The sequence below is a fragment of the Penicillium brevicompactum genome (genome assembly GCF_028827555.1).
Source record: "Penicillium brevicompactum strain IBT 35665 chromosome Unknown utg000003l_segment0_segment0, whole genome shotgun sequence".
In the NCBI taxonomy this organism is placed as follows: Eukaryota; Fungi; Ascomycota; class Eurotiomycetes; order Eurotiales; family Aspergillaceae; genus Penicillium; species Penicillium brevicompactum.
In genome coordinates this window covers 3,533,557-3,556,928 of record NW_026623206.1, presented here as the reverse complement: position 1 = coordinate 3,556,928, position 23,372 = coordinate 3,533,557, and the positions used below count along the sequence as shown (strand labels likewise).

The 23,372-nt window shown below is 48.3% G+C and overlaps 7 protein-coding genes across 7 annotated transcripts; 5 read left to right on the top strand and 2 right to left on the bottom strand.

Moving 5' to 3' along the window:
• Positions 1-1,437: 1,437 nt before the first annotated feature.
• Positions 1,438-3,122, top strand: N7506_005219 (uncharacterized protein; the record flags this gene model as incomplete). The annotated part of the gene is made up of 6 exons (XM_056954513.1): positions 1,438-1,574; positions 1,625-1,723; positions 1,793-2,106; positions 2,171-2,348; positions 2,422-2,936; positions 2,989-3,122. Coding segments are annotated over 6 exons (1,377 nt in total), but the record flags the coding sequence as incomplete, so codon positions are not given.
• Positions 3,123-4,850: 1,728 nt separating this feature from the next.
• Positions 4,851-5,395, top strand: N7506_005218 (uncharacterized protein; the record flags this gene model as incomplete). Its single annotated transcript, XM_056954512.1, has 2 exons — positions 4,851-4,995; positions 5,145-5,395. The coding sequence occupies 2 exons, from the start codon at positions 4,851-4,853 to the stop codon at positions 5,393-5,395; spliced, it is 396 nt and encodes a 131-aa protein (XP_056813401.1).
• A 1,371-nt stretch (positions 5,396-6,766) lies between these two features.
• N7506_005217 (uncharacterized protein) lies at positions 6,767-8,515 on the top strand (the record flags this gene model as incomplete). The annotated part of the gene is made up of 4 exons (XM_056954511.1): positions 6,767-6,796; positions 6,855-7,376; positions 7,437-7,607; positions 7,667-8,515. 4 exons carry the CDS (start codon positions 6,767-6,769, stop codon positions 8,513-8,515), a joined length of 1,572 nt encoding a protein of 523 aa, XP_056813400.1.
• A 1,007-nt stretch (positions 8,516-9,522) lies between these two features.
• Positions 9,523-10,788, top strand: N7506_005216 (uncharacterized protein; the record flags this gene model as incomplete). Its single annotated transcript, XM_056954510.1, has 3 exons — positions 9,523-10,092; positions 10,147-10,437; positions 10,516-10,788. The coding sequence occupies 3 exons, from the start codon at positions 9,523-9,525 to the stop codon at positions 10,786-10,788; spliced, it is 1,134 nt and encodes a 377-aa protein (XP_056813399.1).
• A 3,544-nt stretch (positions 10,789-14,332) lies between these two features.
• On the top strand, positions 14,333-15,010 carry N7506_005215 (LURP-one-related/scramblase family protein; the record flags this gene model as incomplete). The annotated part of the gene is made up of 2 exons (XM_056954509.1): positions 14,333-14,666; positions 14,745-15,010. The coding sequence occupies 2 exons, from the start codon at positions 14,333-14,335 to the stop codon at positions 15,008-15,010; spliced, it is 600 nt and encodes a 199-aa protein (XP_056813398.1).
• Positions 15,011-15,548: 538 nt separating this feature from the next.
• N7506_005214 (uncharacterized protein) lies at positions 15,549-16,209 on the bottom strand (the record flags this gene model as incomplete). Its single annotated transcript, XM_056954508.1, has 3 exons — positions 15,549-15,762; positions 15,833-16,053; positions 16,123-16,209. The coding sequence occupies 3 exons, from the start codon at positions 16,207-16,209 to the stop codon at positions 15,549-15,551; spliced, it is 522 nt and encodes a 173-aa protein (XP_056813397.1).
• A 1,952-nt stretch (positions 16,210-18,161) lies between these two features.
• On the bottom strand, positions 18,162-22,796 carry N7506_005213 (Ankyrin-2; the record flags this gene model as incomplete). The annotated part of the gene is made up of 3 exons (XM_056954507.1): positions 18,162-21,221; positions 21,345-22,325; positions 22,479-22,796. The coding sequence occupies 3 exons, from the start codon at positions 22,794-22,796 to the stop codon at positions 18,162-18,164; spliced, it is 4,359 nt and encodes a 1,452-aa protein (XP_056813396.1).
• Between the last annotated feature and the right edge of the window lie 576 nt (positions 22,797-23,372).

Below are 23,372 nucleotides of genomic sequence, written 5' to 3'. Positions count from 1 at the left end.
TATCCCTTCCAAGAAACATTCGCACGTATCACTGGCCAGGCGAAGTTTTCCAACGATCTCTCCAGGGCTTGTCGCTCCTGGTTATGGCCGAGTGACACCATCCTCTGCATTGTATTCCAAGATTAACGATGATCATCTTCCACTTTGATTCACACCCCTTGCGCATCCATGGATGTGGTATGTCAACTTGAGTAAATCCTCTTGAATGTCACTGGGGTTGGGCTGTATGTACGTAACGATGTACTTTTCTTATTCAACTCGTGTCACCGTCCTTTACGCTGGGGTGCCCATATGCAAATTGTAGATCGGAGTAAAAATCTTCCCGCCAGTAAGAGCCGAACTATGATCTACATGTTACACAGCATTCAGGTGCTAGTGCCTGTCCAATGGCTTGCTCCCGAGCTCACGAACCTCGTCCCCCTCCCCCTCGATGGCGATGTCTCCACTTCCCAAACTCTCATCTTTCTCTCTTGCAAAATTCATAAATTCATGCTGAATCGAGGACATTTGATCGATCGATTTCAATCTGACAAATGCTTTTCTCTACGGTGAGGAAGGTGTATGTGCCGATGTAGCCCAAATCACTGGAGAATTCCGAATCATTTCCCGGGCTTCAGAGCTCCAAGATAACAATCAATCGTATTTCAATGTCAATCCGAGACAGGTGAATGCGCCGGAAACTTCGCCAGCGTTGTTTTTCTCTTTTTGTTTGGTCTATGTAATTCAGCTAGGAGATGAACATGTCAGGCTCTGCTCACCATAACACATGTTATTTAACCCTTGGAGGCTCATCCTTCCCGAGGTCCCATTGGTCGATCTCGGAGAAATCGGAAATCATGAGATCAATCAGGGTTCTGTCGGCAATCGATCCAACGATACAACTTTTCCAAAGCTTGGAATGTTTATGTAAGGTGGGAGCCGAAGTTGACTGAATTTGAAGTGGCACTAAACTTGAAAAAAAAATAGCTTTCTTCAACACAAGCATATTAAGGTGTGCATAACACTACCTTCTCATGGATGAGTTCAAAGTTGGAAACCCCTAGGCGCAATAATCGTGGCATCAATAACCCTATTTGACAAATGATTTTGCCGCCGGAATATCTTGCCCTGGTGGTGTTACGTGGCCATTAGCGGGAGTCAATGACAATTGCACAATCGGTTTGTGTGCATCATGTTACACACTATCATGTGTACAGCTAGAAACGGCAATTGAGGAAGCCTGGCCCAATGTACATTGATGGACTGGTGGCAAGGAGGTACGACTTGCAACGAATACGCATTTGCCGATTTCGGTAGAAATTTGCATGTATGGATTTGAATCGATTGCTCATCGGGAAGAGGGATGATGTGTGTAGCTCTGAGGATATAAATATCCTGCAAATCTTCAGCTTGGCAAGGATTGATTTCACATCAACCATAGCAGCGCACTCAAGCAAAATGCCATCCAACGAATCTCTAGCCCCCTCTTCTCAGCTTTTCAAAATCCCACTTGAAGGTGCATTGACGGACACCGTCAGCGCAATGATTGAGAAAGAGATGGAAGCCGACACCACTCCTTTGCGGGATTTGGGAAGGTATTATGATTGAAACCAAGTTCCTATATTGATTTTAACATAGTCTGCAGATTTACAACAACCAAATTCGATGATGCTACTACAGAGCTCGTCAGTAAAGCCAATATCCGGAACCAGGCTTGTGTTGAGGAGTATCCATCCATCGCACGGTGAGTCCTATTCACTGCGTCGGGATCACCAGGCCAGCGATCCAAACTGTAATTGACAACCTTCTATAGCTTTCAGCAGAAATGCGTTTCTATCCTTGCAAGCCTCTGGAATGCACCCCAAACGGGATATTTCGGGATCGCAACAACGGGTTCATCAGAGGCTGTTTTACTTGGAGGTCTGACGATGAAGCGCCAATGGCAGATGAAAAGCCCAAACAACCCCAATCCTCGGCCAAATGTGATCATTGGTGCAAACGCACATATTTGTGTCAACAAATTCGCAGATTACTTTGATGTGGAGGCGCGGATAGTACCGGTCAGCGAGGGCACCGGCTTCACAGTTGATGCCAAGGCCGTTCGGCAGAAATTAGACGACAATACAGGTATGACTTGTCCTTTGTCTTAACTTCCGTCATCGATCGTTGGAATGACAGTGAAATGGTTTAGTTGGTGTATTTTTGACATTAGGTACAACTTATACTGGCCACTACGATCCCATTCAATCTGTCTCAGACATGTTGGACGACTATGAGCGGCAAACTGGAAATAGCATCCCGATTCACGTGGATGCTGCGAGCGGTGGGTTTGTTGCACCGTTCTCATCGAACAACAACTCCTTCATCTGGTAAGAGATATATTGTCCAATCCAAAGTCACCAGGGTTTCCAAGGTCTGCTGATACTGAAATCGTCCTCCAAGGGATTTCCGTCTTCCACGTGTGCAATCTATCAACAGCTCCGGACACAAATATGGCCAAGCTCCAATGGCCGTGGGTTGGATGATCTGGCGTGAGAAGGAGAGAATCCCCCAAGATCTTCTGTTGGAATCTTCCTATCTACGCGGCTCGCACACCAACTTCTCTCTCAGCTTCTCACGTTCCGGCGGCCCTGTGGCCGGTCAATACTATAACTTCCATAGCCTGGGAATGAGAGGATATCGAGAGGCGGCTCAAAGAACGAGAGAAAGAGCCCAGTGGCTGAGTACCCGGCTTCATGACACCGGATACTTCGCGTGCCTCAGCGATCACAGCCTACTAATCGCATCACTGGGACCAAAGGACAGATCTCCTTTATGTCACGACAAGGGATGCACTGATGCTCTCGCAATCCCAATCGTGGTTTTTACCTTTTCTAATCGGTTTCGCGAGCTCTACCCGCAGGTGCGCCTGCCGGCTGTGAGTGATGCCATGCATGGCTTGAAACTATCCATTCCAAGTAAGCTCTCCCATCCCGCCTGTCGTCAAATCAAAGTTGAGCATTCTAATAGGCTACACACTGGGTGGCTGGGGAGCCCAGGGGCAAAATATTGATGTCATGAGAGTTGTAGTGCGAGATGAGATCACGACTGAACTATTGGAGGTGGTGTTCAGTGGTCTCAGGGATGCAGTGGAGAACCTCATTCGGTAAACATGTTGCTTAGGAGGAAAGCGAATGGTTGTTGAATTTTGCTAATAAACATTGGTGCAACATGTGACGGTAAAGCGGCTGAGATATATCCCAGAATTCTCAATCTAAATCTCCTGTAAACCTTATGACTTAACGTGCTTCAATCAGTAGATGTGTAGTCCAGGGATTCAGATTTACAAGGGTGAACTTTTGTAACCTTTCCATGATCAAAACTTCACATGTGTGGTCAAGTACCGCATTCAATGCTGCCAAAAGCTCAGTTGGCACACCCTGTACCCTGATGGGAACGGGAATAACAGGAACTTAATATCGATGAAGAGAGCACCGTAGGCATGTACGATCTTGTAGAATTGTGAGAGACGAGGGGAAGAAGAAGAAGAGAGAGAAAAGCTCTCACTATCTACACTGCGGGGAGCCTGCCAAACCAGGCAAACACCAAACACTTGATGTCGAGGCCATTGCCCAGGAGACCCGCGCTCTCGTCAAGCTTGCTGTACTGGCCACTCGCACATGCGGGTATGATCTCCGTGCTCGCTATTGGATGGCAATCACTACAAATACGCCCGCACTAGCTTGAGACAACTTGAACTCGATTATCGTCTAGTAAGTAAAGGTATCTTGATTGGGTGCAAAGTCGGAGGCTGGCCATGTCACAGTATGTTGCACGAGTAGAAGAAGAGCAGGCGTCAATCTCGCTATTGGCCGACGGAGTCAGGCTATGCTCCAAATTTTCCATCAACTGGTGGTGGAGACGTCAGTGACGGGTGGAAAGTCAGCTCTGTTTCCACACAAACGATCATTTATGGCGTCGACGATATAGTAAAAGATCATCGCCAATGTGATCAGGACCAAGTCACATTTGCACAATGTGACTTCAGCATCTCAAGAAATCCTTTAGCGGCCCTTGTCACCGCCGGATTGGGCAGGCCCCCCGAAGGTCTACATACCACTCTCTCCCCTCCCTCAAGCCTTCTATAATAACCATCTGGCATCATCATACAATCCTACTCTCGGGCTCTAGATCAAATTAAGGTTAGAACAATTTAAATCAACTGCCGCATAGTGTCACAGTGAAACGAACTCCGTGCATGTGAAAGTATGTACTGGAGATCTTTCTAGAGCTCATGCAGCAGGGCGTATTACACTAGGACGCGGGTTGCGGCGGGTGTCTGGGGGCCTAATCCTATGTGGCCCATGTTTGCCTTTATTATGGCACCCCCGGCGACTCCAATGTATGTGGCTACCTTTTATGAGTCTATTCCAATGCGAAATTGAAATAGTTTAACTAGGTGTAGGGTACATTTCAGTCGCTTGCATTTTACTCTAAATCTTGCTCCATGGTCTCCGTCCATCACCCGAATGACGTGGTGTTGGATTGAACAATCAGACACGAAGTTTTCAATTGACAGAAAAGCGACACTTCCCGACAGAGTAAATAACACAGCCTTGCGCACATTCCAATGAAGTAATAGTGTTGTCCACTTATGCACCTAAGGGACCAGCTGAACTGCATCTGACTTACCTATTATGGTAGTGATCCCTAGGTGCTATTCGGCCCCCGTGGCCCCCATACCTGGCCGCACACCCGCCCCAATGCCGACCAAGAAAGGGTATAAAGAGCAAGATGAATCTCGAGAAATATGGAATATTCATCTTTCAAAGACATTCCATTTCTCTTAGATCTCCAACTCTCCAAATCATTACCCAAGTTATCTATTCACCATGCGTCTCACTGCTGCTGCCTGCCTTGCCTTTGCAGCTGCCATCAGCGGCGTCACCGCGGAGAGCATTGTCATCAAGATTTGCAATGGCGCCTATCTTGAAGGAACCTGCATTACTCCCAGCATTGGAATTCAACATGATTGCTGTGAGTGACCACATTATCCCACCTTGAGCAATTCCATCCTTTGTCTACTCCTGCCTCGACGCTTGGCGGACCGAGCTTCAACTTGCTTAAATCCAATGCAACAAACCTTTTAAGACATTCGCGGAAGCTAATGAATCTTCCGTCTACAGACAGCCTAAAGGACAAGGCCAACGGCGTCATTCAAGGAGATGTCCGCTCTGTTCACATCCCTGACGGCTATCGATGCCGCTTCTGGACGTACGTACTCCCCACTCCATGGGCCACTGCACTGGCTGACATATGCTGTGTAATTTTCAGTTCTTATTCCTGCAATGGCGGTAGTACTGGTGATATCCAGGCCCCTGGTCAGGACTCAACCTCCCCTCCGAGCATGGGCTCTGTCAAGTGCTACGCGAACTAAGCAGTCTACTTGGCCCTTCGTGAATCCGGATGTCAATATGAGCATTGAAATGTATTCAGAAGATTCCTGGCTTATATAGCTTTGCTTCAACTTGCGGAATCGCCCTTTGAAGCCTCCACGAGCCGGCCAACCAAAGACTATATGAGACTTATCCAAATGTCAAGTTTATATAACTAATTTGTATGCTCGTAAACAAGTCCCCATATTATCAATTTAGTTCAGGTAGACTTTATATGGGCCATCGTTGGCCTTTCCAGCACATAATACAATCAACCGATAAGGGCATGGAGGCGAAATCGTCCATCACTCCACGTGCCTTTGATCACAGTGGAGTTCGTGCAACATGTTCACAGCTGAATCATACGCGTCAAGAGCTATTTTATTCCAGTTGGAGTCCTGTGATTATGATTTTCAATATTCTCTTAATCTCCGTCTTCCTCGCGTCTTCCAGGCCGCGACTTTGGAAGTTTTGATTGGCTGGCCTCAATGTAGATTGACTTACTCAGTACCGAATCATTAACGGCACAAATTATCAGATTTTGACCGCACCTACTCATAGCCCAACTACCTTCACGCTAGTTTTCATCACCTCGGATCTCGGAATAAAGGTTCTAATCTGGATTTTCTTGAAAACCTCTCATGTTTGATGACTTTCCTTTTCCCATGTGCGCCCGCAGACCTGAAATAAAACGTCGAGTGAGGCGCGAGAGAAGTGTGATATGGTAATGTATGTATCATCTGAGACGAGGAGAGAAAAAAAGGGAGGAGAGGGAAGCTCTCTCATCCACCCGGGGCCCGCGGGGGCCTGATAAACTAGGCAAACACCGGCACCGACACAAAGCTACTGGTTTAACTTCGTGGTGCCTTCTTCACTTCCTCTTGGCCCAGAATGAAGCCTCAATACCAGAGAATCAAGCATATCACACATGCTCGTTGGCCTGTTTCTCCAAACAATCCCGTCTTGGCGCGGCTTCAGTCGCAGTCTAATGCAGCTCATCCCATAGGGCGCGGGGGCAGCATCGGAGTTACCCAACTAGGCAATACATCTCGACAATCTTCGCTAAGCTTCGCCGTCGCCCTAGAAGCATTTGGCACTGATCGACGTGACCTGGTTCGTAATGTACCCCCGAGTTCTTGGGCCAATAGGGTGGCATTTTCCCGGAGCTGAAGCTGAAACCACCCCCGAAGCGCAGAAAACTCCACACCCCCACTGCGGGGTCAAGGGGTGAGATTGAGACTGGCCCCAGTCCACTGTTACGTCCAAAAGAAGTTGTTTTCTGCGCAAGCGTGAAAACTTCCCATTATTCCCATACTTGGTGTTGGGCCATCTGTCGTAATCAACATGGTCGGTGTTCCTGCCAGATACGGCGGATGCGTGACATGCCGAAGAAGGAAAAAAGCGTACGTCAAACCCCACAGCTGGTGTTATTTGGTACTAATACTCCCGACTGGGACACAGTGCGACAAGAAGGCCCCTTTCTGCGGTCAATGCGTGGAGTCTGGTCTGGTCTGCGAGGGGTACACGTGGAACCGATCGGTTTGGATCAATTCAACGGGTGGTGAAAATCGCAGATATGGTAAGGCCTCTAGTGCGCTACCAGGGAGTAGAGATGGCACTCCAGTCATTACGCTCCATGACTCTCTTGCAGTGACTGCCAGGGAAGATAGATATGTCGGTCTGTATCTGGCAGCATTTCTACCAAATGGCCGTCTATTCTCCCAGCATGCCTCACAGATATCTTCTGCGGGATGGCTGAGATACCATGACGAATTATGTCGGTCCGAGAAAACCCTTCGCTTTATTACACTTGCCCATGGTCTCTCAATGATGGCGACCAGAGATGATGACAGTCAATTGAAGCTCAAAGGGTTCGAGGCATACCGCATGGCGCTTCATGAAATGCGCACAGCGGTGCAAGACCCGCAAAGATCCACTGGGGATGGCCTACTGGCTGCTATCCGACTGTTTCGATTTTATGAGGTAAGCTGACTCCAGTGCTAGGAATAATGTGGGAAAAGACCGACAGCTTACGATCTTCAGATTCTATATGGCGCTGAGTCGCATTCCAGGGACGGGAAAGATTCGGCCTCCCAAATCAAGGGTTACTTTGCACACACCTATGGTGAGATGGCTTTGTTCATGAATAGGGGCTGTGAAAAGAAGTGGAGCAAGCCAGGAATGTCCTTACTGGTCAGCGGTCGCATTGTTTCGGTATGTTCTCTGCGCCAATCACATCGACTAATCGTTGTTGCTGATTGTGATGTATCCAGTTTATTCTAGGTGTGGGTCGACGAGAAAGATCGCCCTTCAGTGACGAACGTTGGATGACAGCTCCCTGGAAGGATTCTCAGAAGTCACCACTCGACCAACTCAGTGACATTTTGGTCCAGGTTCCGGGACTACTGGGTGAACTGGACAGTCTACGAGCAAGTCCTGTCGTGGAACGTATGTTGCTAGACTGGAACAAGTTTTTGAACAAATGCATTCACATCGAGAAGAGTCTGGATGACTGGAGATTCGCCATGAGGAAAGAATTGCGGACCTACGATTACAATCATTCGGCAGATGCCCTGCCCATACCGAAAGTCGACAGGGACTTCGCTGTGCTGCACATGAGCCATCTATACTGGAGCTGCTCTATTCTCATATATACGACAATTTACATAGCCGGTCTTCAAGCAGATCTAAGTCTGTTCCCCGGCTCCTCTACTGCGATTCCCTTTTCTTCACCTGGATGCTCCAATTACTGCAACGAAAGGAACCCGACTTTACACGCCCGCAGAATTATCTACACTTTACCACTTTCGCATGGAACACAAGCAGGTGGCTTTGGAGCTTTGTCTGCTGCCTTCCCGATGGGTATGGCGCTCCGTTATCTTGCGGTGGCCCATATCTTCCCACACGAAGGCGGCACTGAGAGCGTGCAGAAGGAATTCTTCCATGAGACCATTGCCCGTCCTTTTATGAAAGCATATATAGCGCGTTTTCTTGGCCATCTGCACAAAGAAGACACTCCGGCGGAGTCTCTGAAGGACATACCCGGGTTGCAAGGGGTAGAATTGAGGATGAAGCGATGGTGGTTTGGCTCTGAGGTCCAAGATAGCCTAGTTAAAACATAAACAGAGAAACCGATAGCGTAACTTGGTGAAAGAAATTCTGTGCCTGTTCCGTGAGTAGAATATACACAGCTAGAGCGCATGTCGGAACCCATGGATGTCTAAATTCCCAGACCCCTTGGTCCTGGGATTTCGACAGCTTTGCTCCCAAGGTTTCTCTCTCCGTCCTCTCCATCTCCCAGGAGACATTTTTTATTCTCTGCTGGTCTGGTGATCATGCTTCCTGTGTCCGCGGGTTTCCCCTGTTTCTTTCTTTCACTTCCGCCCATGCCCTTTTCCATGAAGTTTATCAGAAAGAAAGCCTCCAAGGTTGCGTTTCCTTTACCTATTCTAATAGGAGAACACTAATCGTTACGACGCGACTCTCAGGCCCCTGCTCTACCGCTTGCCAGAAATAGCATCTAGGTGAGATCTGCCTAATTGTCCTATCACATCCACATCCACAGGGTCTAGATGGATTGTATGGTGGTTGACTAATATGCTATCGAATAGGAGTATCTTCAATCGCAAGGCTTACACCCTAAGTTTTCGCATTACACCAGTCAACTTCGCTACGAGGCAGTGTCATTGGATCCTCCTCGGATCAAGGTTGGGGTTCAGCCGCCAAGCCGCGACCTCGCGCATCTTGATTCCTAAAACGGTTTAGCTCCCGCCTGCGGCTCCAGTACTGACTGTATGGCGCACTCGAGCAGGCACTGTGATCTACAAAGTTCTTTGCGAACGAGGCGCGCATTGGTACCCCAGAAAGAGCTTTTGGATCAGCCTTACCATCCACCCAAGATATTTTCAGAATCTTGCTGTGTATTGGTCAATCCTCTGCTATATTTATAACAACGGCCAAACGAGTGAGATGTAACAGACATCCGCCCCGATCACTTGGAACAGCCGAAATCCATTTCTCCAGGCCCAAGAACTTCATAAATAGTTCCACCTCTGTCCAAAATCGTGTTCTATATTTCGAACCAACGACAGGTTCTCTCATTTAATACTAACTTTTTTTTAACATCACAATGGTTGCTCCATCGCGTCCCCCGTCAAATGCCTTCGTCGCAACTCTCCGCCGCGTGTACAACCCAATCGGATTCAGCAAAGGCTACAACTTTGTTCTCTGGTTCATATTCGCAGGTGGTCTGCTGGGCTTCGTTCTTGCCAGACTGATGTTCCTGAACTACGGTGGGATTTTCTGTGCAAAACATCCCGCTGGAGGTGTGAAAGGAGCTGCACCCGGGGAATGCTGGTCATATAACTCCAAGACGTACCTGAAAGTTGGAATCAAACTCCACCTATACACGATACTACCGGCCGGTCTTCTTGCGGTGTTCCAATTTATCCCCATCATCAGATACAAAGTGATTCTCTTCCACAGAATCAATGGCTACGCCATCTTACTTCTCAGCTTGGTGGGTACGGCTGGTGCATTGATGATTGCGAGGGTTTCATTTGGAGGTGGCATCGAGACCCAAACCGTGGTGGGACTTCTGGCCATTCTATTCCTTGGGTCTCTGTCAATCGCATACTACAACATCAAGAAGCTCCAGCTGGAGCAGCATCGAGCCTGGATGCTGAGAGCCTGGATTTATGTATGCTTGCTCTTCTTCAAACTTTCTTGGCAGCTGACTCAATGCAATAACTAGGCCGGCTCAATAATCACATGTCGAATTATCATGATCTCCGCCGCCTCGATCGTCTCGCTATGGGGTCAATTCTACAAGGCCGAGAGATGCGACAAATTGGCCTCCTTCTACAAATCCAACGAGGCTCTCCTAGCGGTATACCCTTCCTGCAATGCTTCTACAAGCTATGTTGCAGTGAAAGCAAATATAAATGCTGGCAATGCAGGTAATGCTGCAGCTGCGCTGGACTTGAGCTTTGGCATGTCCGTATGGCTGGCTCTCGCGTTGCACGCCATTGGGGTCGAAATATATGTGAGCAATTTTTTCCTTACTGGAATCTTACATAACATTTTCGAGAAAGGCAACCTGACGTTGATATTAACTTAATAGCTACACCTGACTCCGGCTGAGTTCGAGCGTCTGCGAAAGATTTCCTACCGAAAGCAGCTTGAGGCAGGATTCAAGGCCCCTGGCCGAGCTGGACTAACTGCTGATCGACTCGGGGACTCTGAGTTGTGGGTCCATGTGCCAGATGATCGCCATGCCAATTCGGCATCAACCTATGCATTGTTGCCAAATGGTCAAAAGACGATCGACTCGAATCTTTTGAGACAAGACCATCAGCACGAGATCTCCTTCTCTCATACTTCTAGTGGATTTTAGTGGTGGTTGATTTGATGCTTTGGTTTCTACATTCCGCTTGGAATGCACGAACGATCGTGGAATTGAACATATGATGATTTTGTTGACCCGGGGATCTCAGATATATGACTTACTAGGATAGGAAAGGATAGGAAATATGACAAACGGGTCGGATGAAAATCTATATTTTGGTGGCAAGTTTCAAATTCTTTCTCGCTCTAAGCAATACATGTTTCCAAGGTTAAACCTTGGAAAGGCTCTAAGGTCTTGAGCGGTCTGCCTTGTGAGGCGTAAAGTATGTAAAGAGGCTCACCTGTCCTGAGCACCTGTCTACGGGTGTCCAAAGGCCAGATTACCGCCCAGAGTAGATCTCTCCCCCTCCCTGGTCTCTCGTTTTTCTTCTTTCTTCTTTCTTCCTTTCTCGCCTTCGGACTCTACATCGACGGTCTGAATCTGCAGCTCCCTTGGTGATTCCTTGCTCTCCCTGTTAGATCAGTCTGTCGTTACCCTCTACGATATTTAAGATCCGAACAATCGCAGTCCGACACTTGGAGCAATTGATGACACTCTCATTGTGGTCACAGTACTGATCGAGTTTGTCGGGAACTTATGAAAACTTTCGCAACAAAAACCAACGGAATGCCGGATTCCTGCTGTAGAGTAAATCCAACGGTCCTACGGTCAACAAGGTCGACGAGGTCAATCAACCAATTCTTGCTCTACACAACCACTCATGCGAAGCAACCAACCCCTACAAAAGTTTAAGGATTTCTCATACCGCTCTTACAGGCGGAATGTGTTTATATTCCGTGAGACTTAAATTACCAAACCACTCACAATTACACAGAATCACTTTGAAAGTACGAATAATTCGATCTGGCTCAATATTCTCATTTGCCAAAGCTTAAACATAATATCCGTTGAATTCTTGGGGGGTCGTTTTCCTTCTCATGTTTATCTTGGCAGACGCAAAAACTGGAATGTGATGGGAAACAGGCGATTTACACTGAATCCGCCTTCCGATCCTCAGCCCAGGTGCGCTTTTCTTCTCTCAGTGCAGCCTTTACCCAATAGGTAGTGATGATCGCCCAAACACCTGCCCAAATCCATGGGATTGTCCACCCTGTTAAAGAAGTAGTGTGTCAGCTTCAAACCCCTTCGGGTTACAATGTCGGCATAATCGGAGACATCGCAGAGACTCACCAAGTCCAAAAGCAAAAGTTTGATCGTGAACCGTAGACAATATCGATATCAAAAGAATGCCCATCACGAATCCGCCAAGTCCCCAGAACCAATTTAGGGACTCGATCAGGCGTCGAAACCGCAAGCTGGCTGTATACCGCTCCATCAATGCTGAACGATATTGCCTCCCTCTACCGCCATCCACAGCAACAATGTCCTCGATAATCACGAGTATACCGGGTCGAAAAATTACATCCTTGGGTGTAGATGAGACTGCGAATGGCTGCCGTATGTGAAGCTTGGCGAGAACTCCGACGATGACCAAGGTGAAACCAACTTGTACGAGCAAAATAGATGGCGGCAAGGATGTCATCCGTACACTTGGAGGGTCTTCTATCAAGCCAATCACCAGAATAATTGTAACCAGGACAAAGCCCAGGAGATAGTTCCAGTGGAAAAAATCGAACTGTATGGTGGATAAACAAATTTCTAAGTCAGCGGATGCTCAAGTATCATCTCCCTCGCAGTCGCAGGGGAGGGTAGCTTGGTGAGAAGGACAGTAAGAGGTATCAACGTACACTCCAACGGCTCTCTGAAGTAAGGGGTCGGCAGTTTGATTCTAGTTTAACTAGTCGCCATGTTCGAATGCTTAGCGCATATAAGGTTGAGGCCCCTAGTATGGCACTAGACACGGAGAGCGCTGATTTGGTGAGGTTAGCATAATCTCGGGCAAAAATGATGATAAAAAGGTGCTCACAAATTTTCAAGGATAAACCTGCTCCCCAATGAAGACTTGGATAAAGCACCAACGGCGCGATACAAGACGTCAGTAGTAGGATGCCCCATTGTATGGAAATCTTCAATTTATGCTCATGAAGATCCAAAGGTAATGGAGGCGGACCATCGACCTCCGCCAGCTGATAGCTTTGATAATTTTGCTGTGCGACCATGTTGCTATTTTCCTTTCAAAAATTTGAATCCTAGAAGCTCTCTGAAAGCCTAAAATCTGCCCCGTGGAATCTAAGCTCAGATTTATACTCGGGCAAGGCTGTATGTACATCTTACCCACACTTTCGGATCGATGTTGACTTAGCGGCGCTGATACAAGGCTACAGCTGAATCTGTCACTCAGCCTTGCGCGAAGCCGCTGGAGTAGAAAATCACCCATGCCAGCTGAGATTTGAGCTTATAGAAAATACCAACCCGAGCGGGTCAGATACACGATACTCGATTGGGGGCCATATTGCGAATAGATCGAAGAAGCGATATTCTTGGAAGTTCAGCCCCATCTGTGAGCTCTGGATTGCCCATTGCAAAGGCTACAAGCCTCTGTTCGTGGTCAGTCGCACTGATCTACATTGACTATGTTTCTATTTATACTTTTTTTCGGCCTTGTCGAAGCAAATGGTGGAGTTGTGTTTGTGAGATGGCCCCAAACGGGAGCTATACCAAAAAGGGCACCAATTTGCGCTAGTGCATCTCAATAGCCCCTTACGGTTAGCCCCTCTTCCAGTTATGGAGCACACAGCGGAAATTCGGGCAAACCAAGACCGGTGGAATAATGAAGGGGCCGGAGAGCGACAACACACCAGGCCCGATTGCAAGCAGAGAGTAGGTGATCTACAGGGTCGTGCACGGCATCACTCAATAACTAAAACTTTAAAAAAGTTTCAAGATTACTCGGCACGAAGCCATTTGGGCAATTTTCAAAAATATATTGTGCAATCCAATCTACAAAATGAGAATTTTAAATCCATGATCCCGTTTTGCGACACGTTCGGCCTGTTCCAACTCCCTTCTCAATGAGTAAAAACATCTCAGAGTTCTGTACGGAGTATGTTATTCTCTCCAGCACCTGGGCAACCTTGGAATTTTTTGGTTCACAAAACCTTAGAAGAGATGAGAAAAAATCAAGACAGGATAGATACACACTTCGGCATTACCATCTTGTATACACTGACCTTGAAAAAGCCAGTACCAGTGTGGCCCAGCTCACTGTAGATCTCAAGTAAATAGGTTCCGGGAGTGTGCATCCATCTATGGATATCGGGTTTACGCCAATAGATAAGCTTTTTTTTTTTTTTTTCCTGCCAAGAGAAAGACCCAGACCAACGAGTAAGCACCGAGGACAGACCGCTTGTTCCACCAGACAGAAGGCTTGTAGGCACGGGATAAAAATTTTGAAGCTAGCGACAGGCCAAGCGCAACTTGCAACCAAATGCGGTTAGTGAACTATGAGGAGGCTCAGCCTCGGCTGGGTATAACCAAATTCAAAACGACAGAGAGACACGCAGGGGTGACAGTGAATTGAAGACATTGGACTTTAAAAGCAATGCAGCCCCTGTGTGTCTTTCCACTCATTCGAATCGAGCCAAAATTCGCCATGTCCCAAACCGTGTCCCAAACCTATCTATCGCCAGTGTCTCAGCCCGTTGCATTGTTCGATGATTTCATCGCAAGAGACCCACAGCAGATCATTCTCAAGGAGAAGATCTTCTCGCTCTCCGGAGATAGTTTTGACATCAAGGTTGCAGATGGAACACCGCTGCTAAATGTGAATGGTAACCGATTTTCGTTCACTGGTCGAAAGAAAGTCGAGGACATGAATGGAAAACATCTATTTGACATTCGAAAGGAACATATGCACTTGCATACTACCTATCTTATGGAAGACCCTGCTGGAAACAAGATCTGTGAGGTCAGAAGCAGCCACAAATGTGAGTGCTTTGAAATACGAGCCAAGGCCGATAGGCAGTTGGTCAACTCATCAGACTCCAAATTACTGACTCTTCTAGTCATCGGGTCAAAAGCCACTGCCGTCTTTTATGATCATTATAATAAGGAAACAACCCTGATAATGGAAGGAAACTGGAGCGACCACACTGCGACTATCATCAATGAAGAGACTGGACAGTCCGTGGCTCGTATCTCCAGAAAACGTTTCAACCCTCGTCACATCATTTTTGGCCAGGATACTTACAGGGTTACTGTAGCGCCCGGTGTTGATATGGCTCTAATTGCTGGCTTGTGTATATGTTTTGATGAGAAGAACAACGATTAGTCAAATGAGGCATGAAACAAGCGAGGATAGGGATGGTGTTTAGAACATGACAGAAGCTTCAAAGCAATCATCTCAAATCAGACATATATATCGCACCTCCAGGACTTGGTAGATGATCAGTTCGGGGATGAACTAATAATTAGTGTAGTAGGAAAAAGCTGAGCGTGTGTGCATTATGCACCCCTTGTCTGGTGCTCGTCCTCAACGAACGAACCTTGGAACCTTGGAAGTTAATACGTAGAGAAGTCACAATCCGGGTTGAATCCCGATGTTCTGTATTTTCACAACAACGATTTTGCAGGAACCAATTGCGTATATCACATGCTGATGATTTTTTTCGTTTGTTATCAAAACGATGTAGCAGTGAGTTGATGATGAAATACAGTATATCCGTGTGGGTTTCATTGAGAGTATCACAGATTGTAAATAGGAAAGGTCGAGGGCTTTAGATTCACAAGCCTGTCGAGTGTGAATATACCGTCCTAGTTGTTCAAGCTCATGGATTATAGTTTCTTTCCCAGGATGTTCAGGTATATCCTTAAACCCGGTCCAACCCCGCTTGCCTTTGGATAGCTTGTTCATCAGCGGTTTCACCTAGAGAAGCCTCGGTGTTCTCCGCTTGTCGAACAAATTTAACTTTGAATTCAACACTGAGGCACCCTGAAGGGAAACTCCAGTTGCGGTATCCTCGCCAGGGCCGATAGCTAAATGAGAGGAAACATCTCACCAGGAATAGCGCAAGGTGGATCAGTCTGAGTACCGAACGGGTGTCAATATGTGTCGAGTAGGATATCCCAGGGGGGGGTTGCCAGAATGACTTACCCTAGTATAACAGCCAACCCTGATAAAACGCAAATGAGATTGTTGAACCATAATGGTTCCTTGGACCCCCAACCGTAGTCGGCGATTGTTTGCAAACCAATGCCGATTGCGTAAATAACAATGAGAATGTCCAGGATGAGATTCAGCCAAAGCCACATAGGCTGGTTCCACAGGTAGAGCCGAGCCAGATTAAGGAAAGAGATTAAACCAGTTGTTATGAGCTAATATCGATACCGTTAGCATCTCTCGTCTTGGAAAAAGACGCCATGGGCTGTTTGATCAACACATACCGTACAGAGAATGGCAGCTTCACCCAGCTCTTGTTCCCAGGAGGGGGTGTTACCCGCTTGGCCATAGTTGATCGCGATCGCGATCATATGAGATACAAGCAGAGAGACCGTCAAAAGTGCCGAAAGCCACGTCAGGACAAAAATCGCTCGAGCGCATTGTTTTTGATGTATTTCCACAGTGGGAGGGTAGGATTCATCGCTCGATGACTCTGGTCCATCTGCTCTGGAGCTGGACAACAGCGGGGTGTCCTCAGTGAGTTGCGACATGAGGCCAATGGGGAGATTCTAAAATGAAAATGGAGAAAAAATCAAGTAGGTGGCAATTAGATGCTGACTTCTAGGCAGACCCTGGGGCGCTAATCAACTGGCTAACCAGATCTGGGTAAGCAACTGCACTAGCCCGCTCCCGTCCCATAAAGCGGCGCAAGCGGTAGTCTCGGCACCACATTTCGGAGATAATTCTAGGAATTCTATTAGGAAATTAGCGAATCGCGTTGGACACAAGAATTTCATACAACAGCAAAAGAATTTTCATCTCGTTAAGCCGCCCTTTTACCACGTGGTTTATACATACATATAACGATGTACGAACTAGGATACGATGAAAGATGGACCATGTGCTTTAACACTGATGGGGACGTCCGATGCATGGTGGATTGGCTCTGTAGGTTGTTAACTGTGTCGGAGTCGGTGGTGTTGCTAGAAGCTTTGCATCGGGCTACCAACCGTCCGTACGGCATCGGCACATTGATGATGCACCCGTCATAGTCATCCCATGCCTGGCCGGCATTTCTTTTGCCGATATGGCTGCAAAAACGGACACCGATGTTCTTGCTGTCGCTTGGATTATAGCGAACGAGATATGTTCCGACTGTGTCATTGGTGGCTGAGCTAATGTGCGCAATGTTGGTTCGGTACCCGAGGGAACACTCTGAATTGCTGCTGTTTTATTGATAAGTAGATCCGCCTTGAATACTGACCGATCGTAGAATGGGCAGATCTAGTATCGCTCGTTGTCAATGGGAGGAATGTGAATGACGATATGGGTGTGAGAAAGATCAATGGCGGCAGAAAAATTCAATCTGTCCACATTTTAAGGAACAATGCTGCGGTCCTCCGGGCTCGCAAATACCCTCGAGCGATAATACTCGTTGATCGGATTCGCAGTGGACGTTATGTCGCCAGCGGATTGAGCCAAGGAGAGCAACAAAAATCGATAGTCATTTGTCAGTGTCAAGCACAAACCGACACAAAGCAAAGGAAGCATTAATCCCACAATCAAACAGAGCTCAGTGGCTTCTTCGGCAGGTTTACTGTTGCCGTGTAAAGGCGAAGCGCTGGCGACATTCGTCAGCAGGGCTGTCGCGGCCAGGAAATTCGCGTGCACATTGGGATCGAGCTCTCCGAATGTGTCGCTCCTTTTCCTTTGAACTTTGAAGTACCCCTTGATATTTATGAGTTGAAACATCACGGAAAAAGCGGATTCATTGAGGTGAGGCTGTTGTTTTGCCAAGCGCTCTGCCTTCTTGATCTGCTAGGCCGGCGATTGCTCCGCCTCCCTGAGCGCGAAATTGGCCCGATACGCATTTGGCACCGTGATCCCGATGGCAGCTGTGGCTTGCAAGTTTCTTGGTGCGACCGAACATTGCTTGAGAGCAGCGGGTGGGGCCGACAGCTTGTTTTGTGGGGCTGAAATGACGTGTAAATTACACGTCTCGTGGGGTTCCGGTCGTGTACGGAGTGACAATACACACCTCTCGACAATTCTCCACCTTCCCCACCTTCCCCACCCTCCCCACTTTCCTCGGTTTACTCACTTAGTATCCTACATCAGTGCAGCTGTGATATCATCCAGTCTCTGTCCATTCCAATGATCTATTGACGTGCTTTCCAGGTGACTGAAATTATTAATGGAGAAGGTCATCAACTGAGCACGAGTGGCTCAAGGATTACCCAAGCCCATACCCAGTGCTACTGCGCCTGCTAGCCCCAACCGGCCTGATCTCTTTTCTCACATCCAAGTCGCCTGCGTGGTCCCCTCACTCTGGACCACGCTCCGGTCCCTCCCCAACTGCCTCGAATGTGTGACCCGGGTGTGTCTGAGCAGCACTCCAGTAACACTTGAAGCAGAAGTTGAAACGCTCACATACCGTGCAGTGATATAGAACACCGAAAATTCTCTTTGGGGAAAGATAACACGATATTATCAGCAAAGTGTCACCAAGAAAGGCGAACCGAGGAGATGGGGAGGGGAAAGGAAAACTCACAAAGCCGCAACCGTCACATAAACGACTCCTATGGACCTGCCCTTTGTTTTTGATGGAGCAATGCAAGGGCCCAGAGGCAAACTCTAACAGCACAGACTCGACATAGGCGGCATCATGGAATATGGCGATGTCCAAAGGAGTCCAGCCATCTGATGTGGCCTTATTTGGGTCAGCGCCAGCAGACAGGAGCAAGCGAACAACATCTTCATTAGATTTCGCGCGGCAGGCCCAGTGAAGGGGACTCCAGCCATTCGCATCGTCCACATTCAATTGCGATAAGATGTCCAGCGGCATGTCCAAGGCCTCTTGCACAATGATCTCGCCGGCGGCGGCGGCAGCATGGTGCAGAAAAGTCCGTCCCTGGGTATCGGGGGCCGTCATCAGCCCTCCGCGGGATTCTATGGACTTTATCAAAGGCCACAGTCGCTTGCGTGCGGCCATGTGCACAGCCCGTCGGCCTTGCTGATCGGCTCTTTCGATAGGCACCTCGTGTCGCCCCACGAGTAGATCAACGACATAAGAAGCCCACCCAGATCGCAGTGCGGCACTAAGAGCGTGCGGATATATGCCCGCCGCTTGACTCGCGTCGGCGTTGTGCGCTAGGAGGTACTCCACCTGTCCGCGGTGGCAGATCCTCGCCGACACGCCCAGGGCGGTGCCCGCTTCCCCGCCCCCGGGCGCATTCACTTGGACCAACTCCTTCACCAGATCAAAACACCCTTCTTCACATGCCTTGTAAAGCGGCGTGGGTTGACCTTCATTCAGAAAGTTTTCATTTCCGTCTTGCAGTTCCCCTTTCAGATGTTCCAAGATCAGGGGAAACAATTCCCTCTGATTCAGGCTGATGGCAGTGACCAAGGGACTTTCTCCCTTGTGGTTCCGAGTTATCGTGCTGGCGCCATGGTGCAAGAGCAATTGGGCGAGTCCTGGTTGGTCGTCCTTTATGGCGAGCATGAGTGCGGTGTTTCCGTCTTTATCGGGGACATCCGCAATGATCGACGGTATCTCAGAAGATGATAAAAGCCACGCGAGTGTGAATCTCGATTTGTGGACGCCGTAATGTAATGGAGTTTGTCCTTCATTGTCATGAATCTCTAGGAGAGAAGGATCCTTTGCGATAAGTTCTGTCGCAACAGCCAGGTGACCTTTTGCCATGGCACAGTGCAAAACGATTTGACTCCTATCATCTGCAATTCTGGGATCGGCATTGTGTGAAAGAAGCAAAGCAACCACTTCATCCCTGCCCTCCTTGCACTGCATCATTAGCGGCGTTTCGCCATTCTTGTTCTTGCTGTTCACCTGGAGCCCGTGATTAATAAGCCAGAGCGCAGCTGCCACTGTCCTAGCACCATGAAGAGCCGTGCTTTGATCGATATCGACCAGGAAAAATGTGTCTTCGTTCAATTCCCACAAAACATCCATGACCCCGATTGCACCACTCTTCAGAGCCTCGTGTACAGCAGTCTTTCCTCTCTTGTCAACGGCTTGGGGATTGGCGTTTGCATTGAGCAGAAGTCGCGAGGTCTCCACAGCTCCATGCCTTGCAGCGTAGTGAAGAGGCCGTCGGCCTTTAATGTCTTCTACATCCATATCTGCGTTTCCATCAATCAGAGCCTGAACTATTGTACTGTGACGCCTACCCGCTGCCCAGTGAAGGGCGTAAAGACCGTGAAAAAGGCGCCACTCCGATGAATCGCGTGTATTCGGATCCAACCCCACACCAAGCAGAGATTCGACTATGCGAACGTGACTGGGTTCAATTTGCTCATGCCGCGAGATTTGCGTGACAATCGTCTCTCCGTCTTTATTTTTTACGTGCACATTTGCTGAATTTTTGATCAGCAATTGAACGAGGGAATCGTGACCGGCCAAGGACGCGAGCGTCAGCGGGGTGCAGTTATCATCACCCGGTAAAGAGACGTCAATGGGCACATCGAATCGGATAAGCAACTCTGCCACTCCTAGATGTCCTTCTTTGGCGGCGTGGTGAAGAAGCATCCAGCCGTTAAAGTCAGTATACTGTGCGGGTCCTTTGACATTTTCACCTGTCCACATGACAAGGCAAGACTCAAGCACATCGACAAATCCGACTTGGGTCGCTTTGCGACAAATATTGTGGAATTCAGCGGGAAAGCCTCCGGGGCCAAAGTAGTTGATGATAGTCCTTGCAATGCTCTCATGCCGCCCGGCGACCGCATCGTAAAGAACTGTTTGGCCTGCACAATCTCCGAGGTTAACGTACGGCCGCTCTTTGAGAAGCAGTTCGACGATAGTCTTACAACCGTTCAAGACGGCCAAGGAGAGGGGTGTTCGGTGATCCGAATCGATGGCATTTAGGACTGTAGAAGCATGCGCCTCATGTCTGGAACGAATGTCGAGCAAGTATGAGACGATACTGGGGTGGTTATACTCAGAGGCGAGATGGAATGAGTTTTGCGCCTTCTCATCCGTGACCATTATTTGTGCAGGTGGATTGTGTTCTAACAGCTGTTTCACAATGGAGAGATGGCCATTTTTAACGGCATACAGGAGAGGCTTGGTACGATCCTTCGCTGTAGCTAAGTCAGGATCGGTCCCAGATGAAAGCAAAAGGTGCACGATCGAGTCATGACCTATGCGCGCTGCGATCTGTAAGAGGGTTGAATCTCCATCTCTCATGCTGGCGCTTTCACCCTGCTGTATGAGATATGCCACTAAACCAAGATGACCTGCGAGTGCCGCACAAGTAATCATCTCGTCATGCCATTTGGTAGTGACACTCCCAGTCTGGTCGGGCAAAAGGAGGTCTATTATCTCGCGATGGTCATGCAAAGCGGCTTGCTGCAATGCTTCCTTGGAATCCGCGTTAACCTCGGGGATGCCGACTCACAAAAGTGCCTGAACGACTTCGATATGCCCACCCCGTGTTGCCAAAATCAATGCAGACTGCCGCATTTCTTGACTTGCAGTATGTACAGCATTTCGAACAATATCTTTCCAGCCGTACTGGGCAGCCAGAACCAACGGCTCAATTTTTGCTGTTTCAAGTCTCGCGAGAGTGCGAATTTTATGCTCCCATACTCCAAACTCAGTGCAGCAAATGGTGCCCCGAAGAATTTCGGTCGCAGTTTCATGGTCTATATTTGCTTCTGTGAAATGATTGGGCCACCATTTGGTTGCGTACCCAACCAGATCAGCAAAACCACCCTTTTGTTGAAGTGAACTGGAACCGCTGTACGATTGAGACTGCGCCATATTAAGAATGAGATCGGAAGAAAGATATCGAAGCAGACCCTCCGCAATATCCTTGTGTTTGGGGACAGGTGAAGACGTTTCCTCCCTCTGGTCGGAATTGATCAGGCACCGGACGCAGTCTCGCACCTGTTTGTCGCGGATGAGCACTATCCCACTTTCCACAACAACAAGGGACCCAAAGACATCCTTGAGCTGAAGGGCTAAATTGAGGAGCAGCCGTTGCTCGTCGGGGGTGCTAGTATTCGATGTGATGCTGATGGCAGTGGCCAATTCGCTCAGTGTCAGAGGCGTTATTGCGTGCATAATCCAACCAAGTGCACAACGAGCCCACTCAGGTAGTTCACGATATTTCAAAGCAATCATGTCTTCCATACTTGACGTCAAAGCCTCGAGAGCTGAGGCATACGACCCAATAGTGTTCGATACATTGGAAAGAGGCTTTGTGGCTGCTTCCAGCGTCAAGGCAAGTTCGGAGTGGCTCTGACACCTATCAAGGGCTTTTTCAATCACTCCTATCTTTTGTTGCAGTTGTGACTCTAGCTTCAGCTGCGCGAGCAGTTGGTTCCGAAGGCATCCAATCTCAAGACGTACCACATCAGTGGCATCGATGCGAATTGTCGACTGGCCCTCGATCGACATTCCCAGGTCATCGGCACTGAAGTTGACGACCTGTATATTTGGAACATCCCCCGAAGCCTGCTCCTCCCAGAGAGCGGTCAAAACATCTCTGATTGACTCATTGCATCTGCTGGATTCTGCTAGTATGAGATGTATTGGTTCTTGGCCCCAGACACGCAGCAACATCCGAAGCATAGAGTAGACTGTCTTGTGTGACTAAACGCCTCTGCTACATACAACATCCAGAAGCTCTCGCACTTCTCGCAGCTCTGCCGGCCGCTGGTTGAGCAGTTGATGGATCATAGCGAGCATGAAAGATGTCCCTCCCTTCCTTGGGATTTGATTGTCGCAAGCAAAGTAGACAGCAAAGCATTGGGTTTCTCGTAATTCCCAGTAAGCAGCGCCAGCAACAACAGTGAAGTCAGACAGCAAGGTGACTTGGATTGAGGTTATGGGTGGTGACGGGGATCTTGTACCCAGAATTTTCATCTCCTCTACCATTCTCTTCCCCCCAACATCAAATCCATGAGGCGGCGCAAAGGCCGGTGCGTGCATCGCTAGTTCTGCAAGGCATTCTTGGTAGCGAAATTCGATCTCTGTGGCCCGGATCAGCATCTCACAACAATGTGTTGGACCCCATAAGGCTTTTTCAGCGGGAAGACAACATACCAGATTATGTGAACTTTACAATCAGGTCTGTGATTGGTTGTTCATTCTCATCTCATCGCCCCAGCTTTCCAAGGTTCTTGTCCAGTTGGATGTTCGTGTCATCCACGGAGTCTGTTGTAAACATGTACTTCGCATTCTAGATAAATGACTATTGTTAGAGAAGAAAACATGAGACTGCCATAGACATACGCGATCGATACCAGTGGTTACGCCTTTCTCGCAGAGATAGAAGTTCAGCAAGTGGCAGTGTCTTCCAAGTTGACTAAATCTGAGGTTGATTTCCTCTATGACCGGCCAGTAGCTCTGCCACGGAAGATGTTCAATCAAGGAATGGGTTGGCATTTTGGTAATGAGATCAATCTTGCAGTTCGGATGCATTGTTGTGGTAATAGACCGATGGGGGGCATCAAAGCATATCTAGGGTGCTTGGTTAGAGTTTTTGAAAGTGCTAGGAAATTGCTT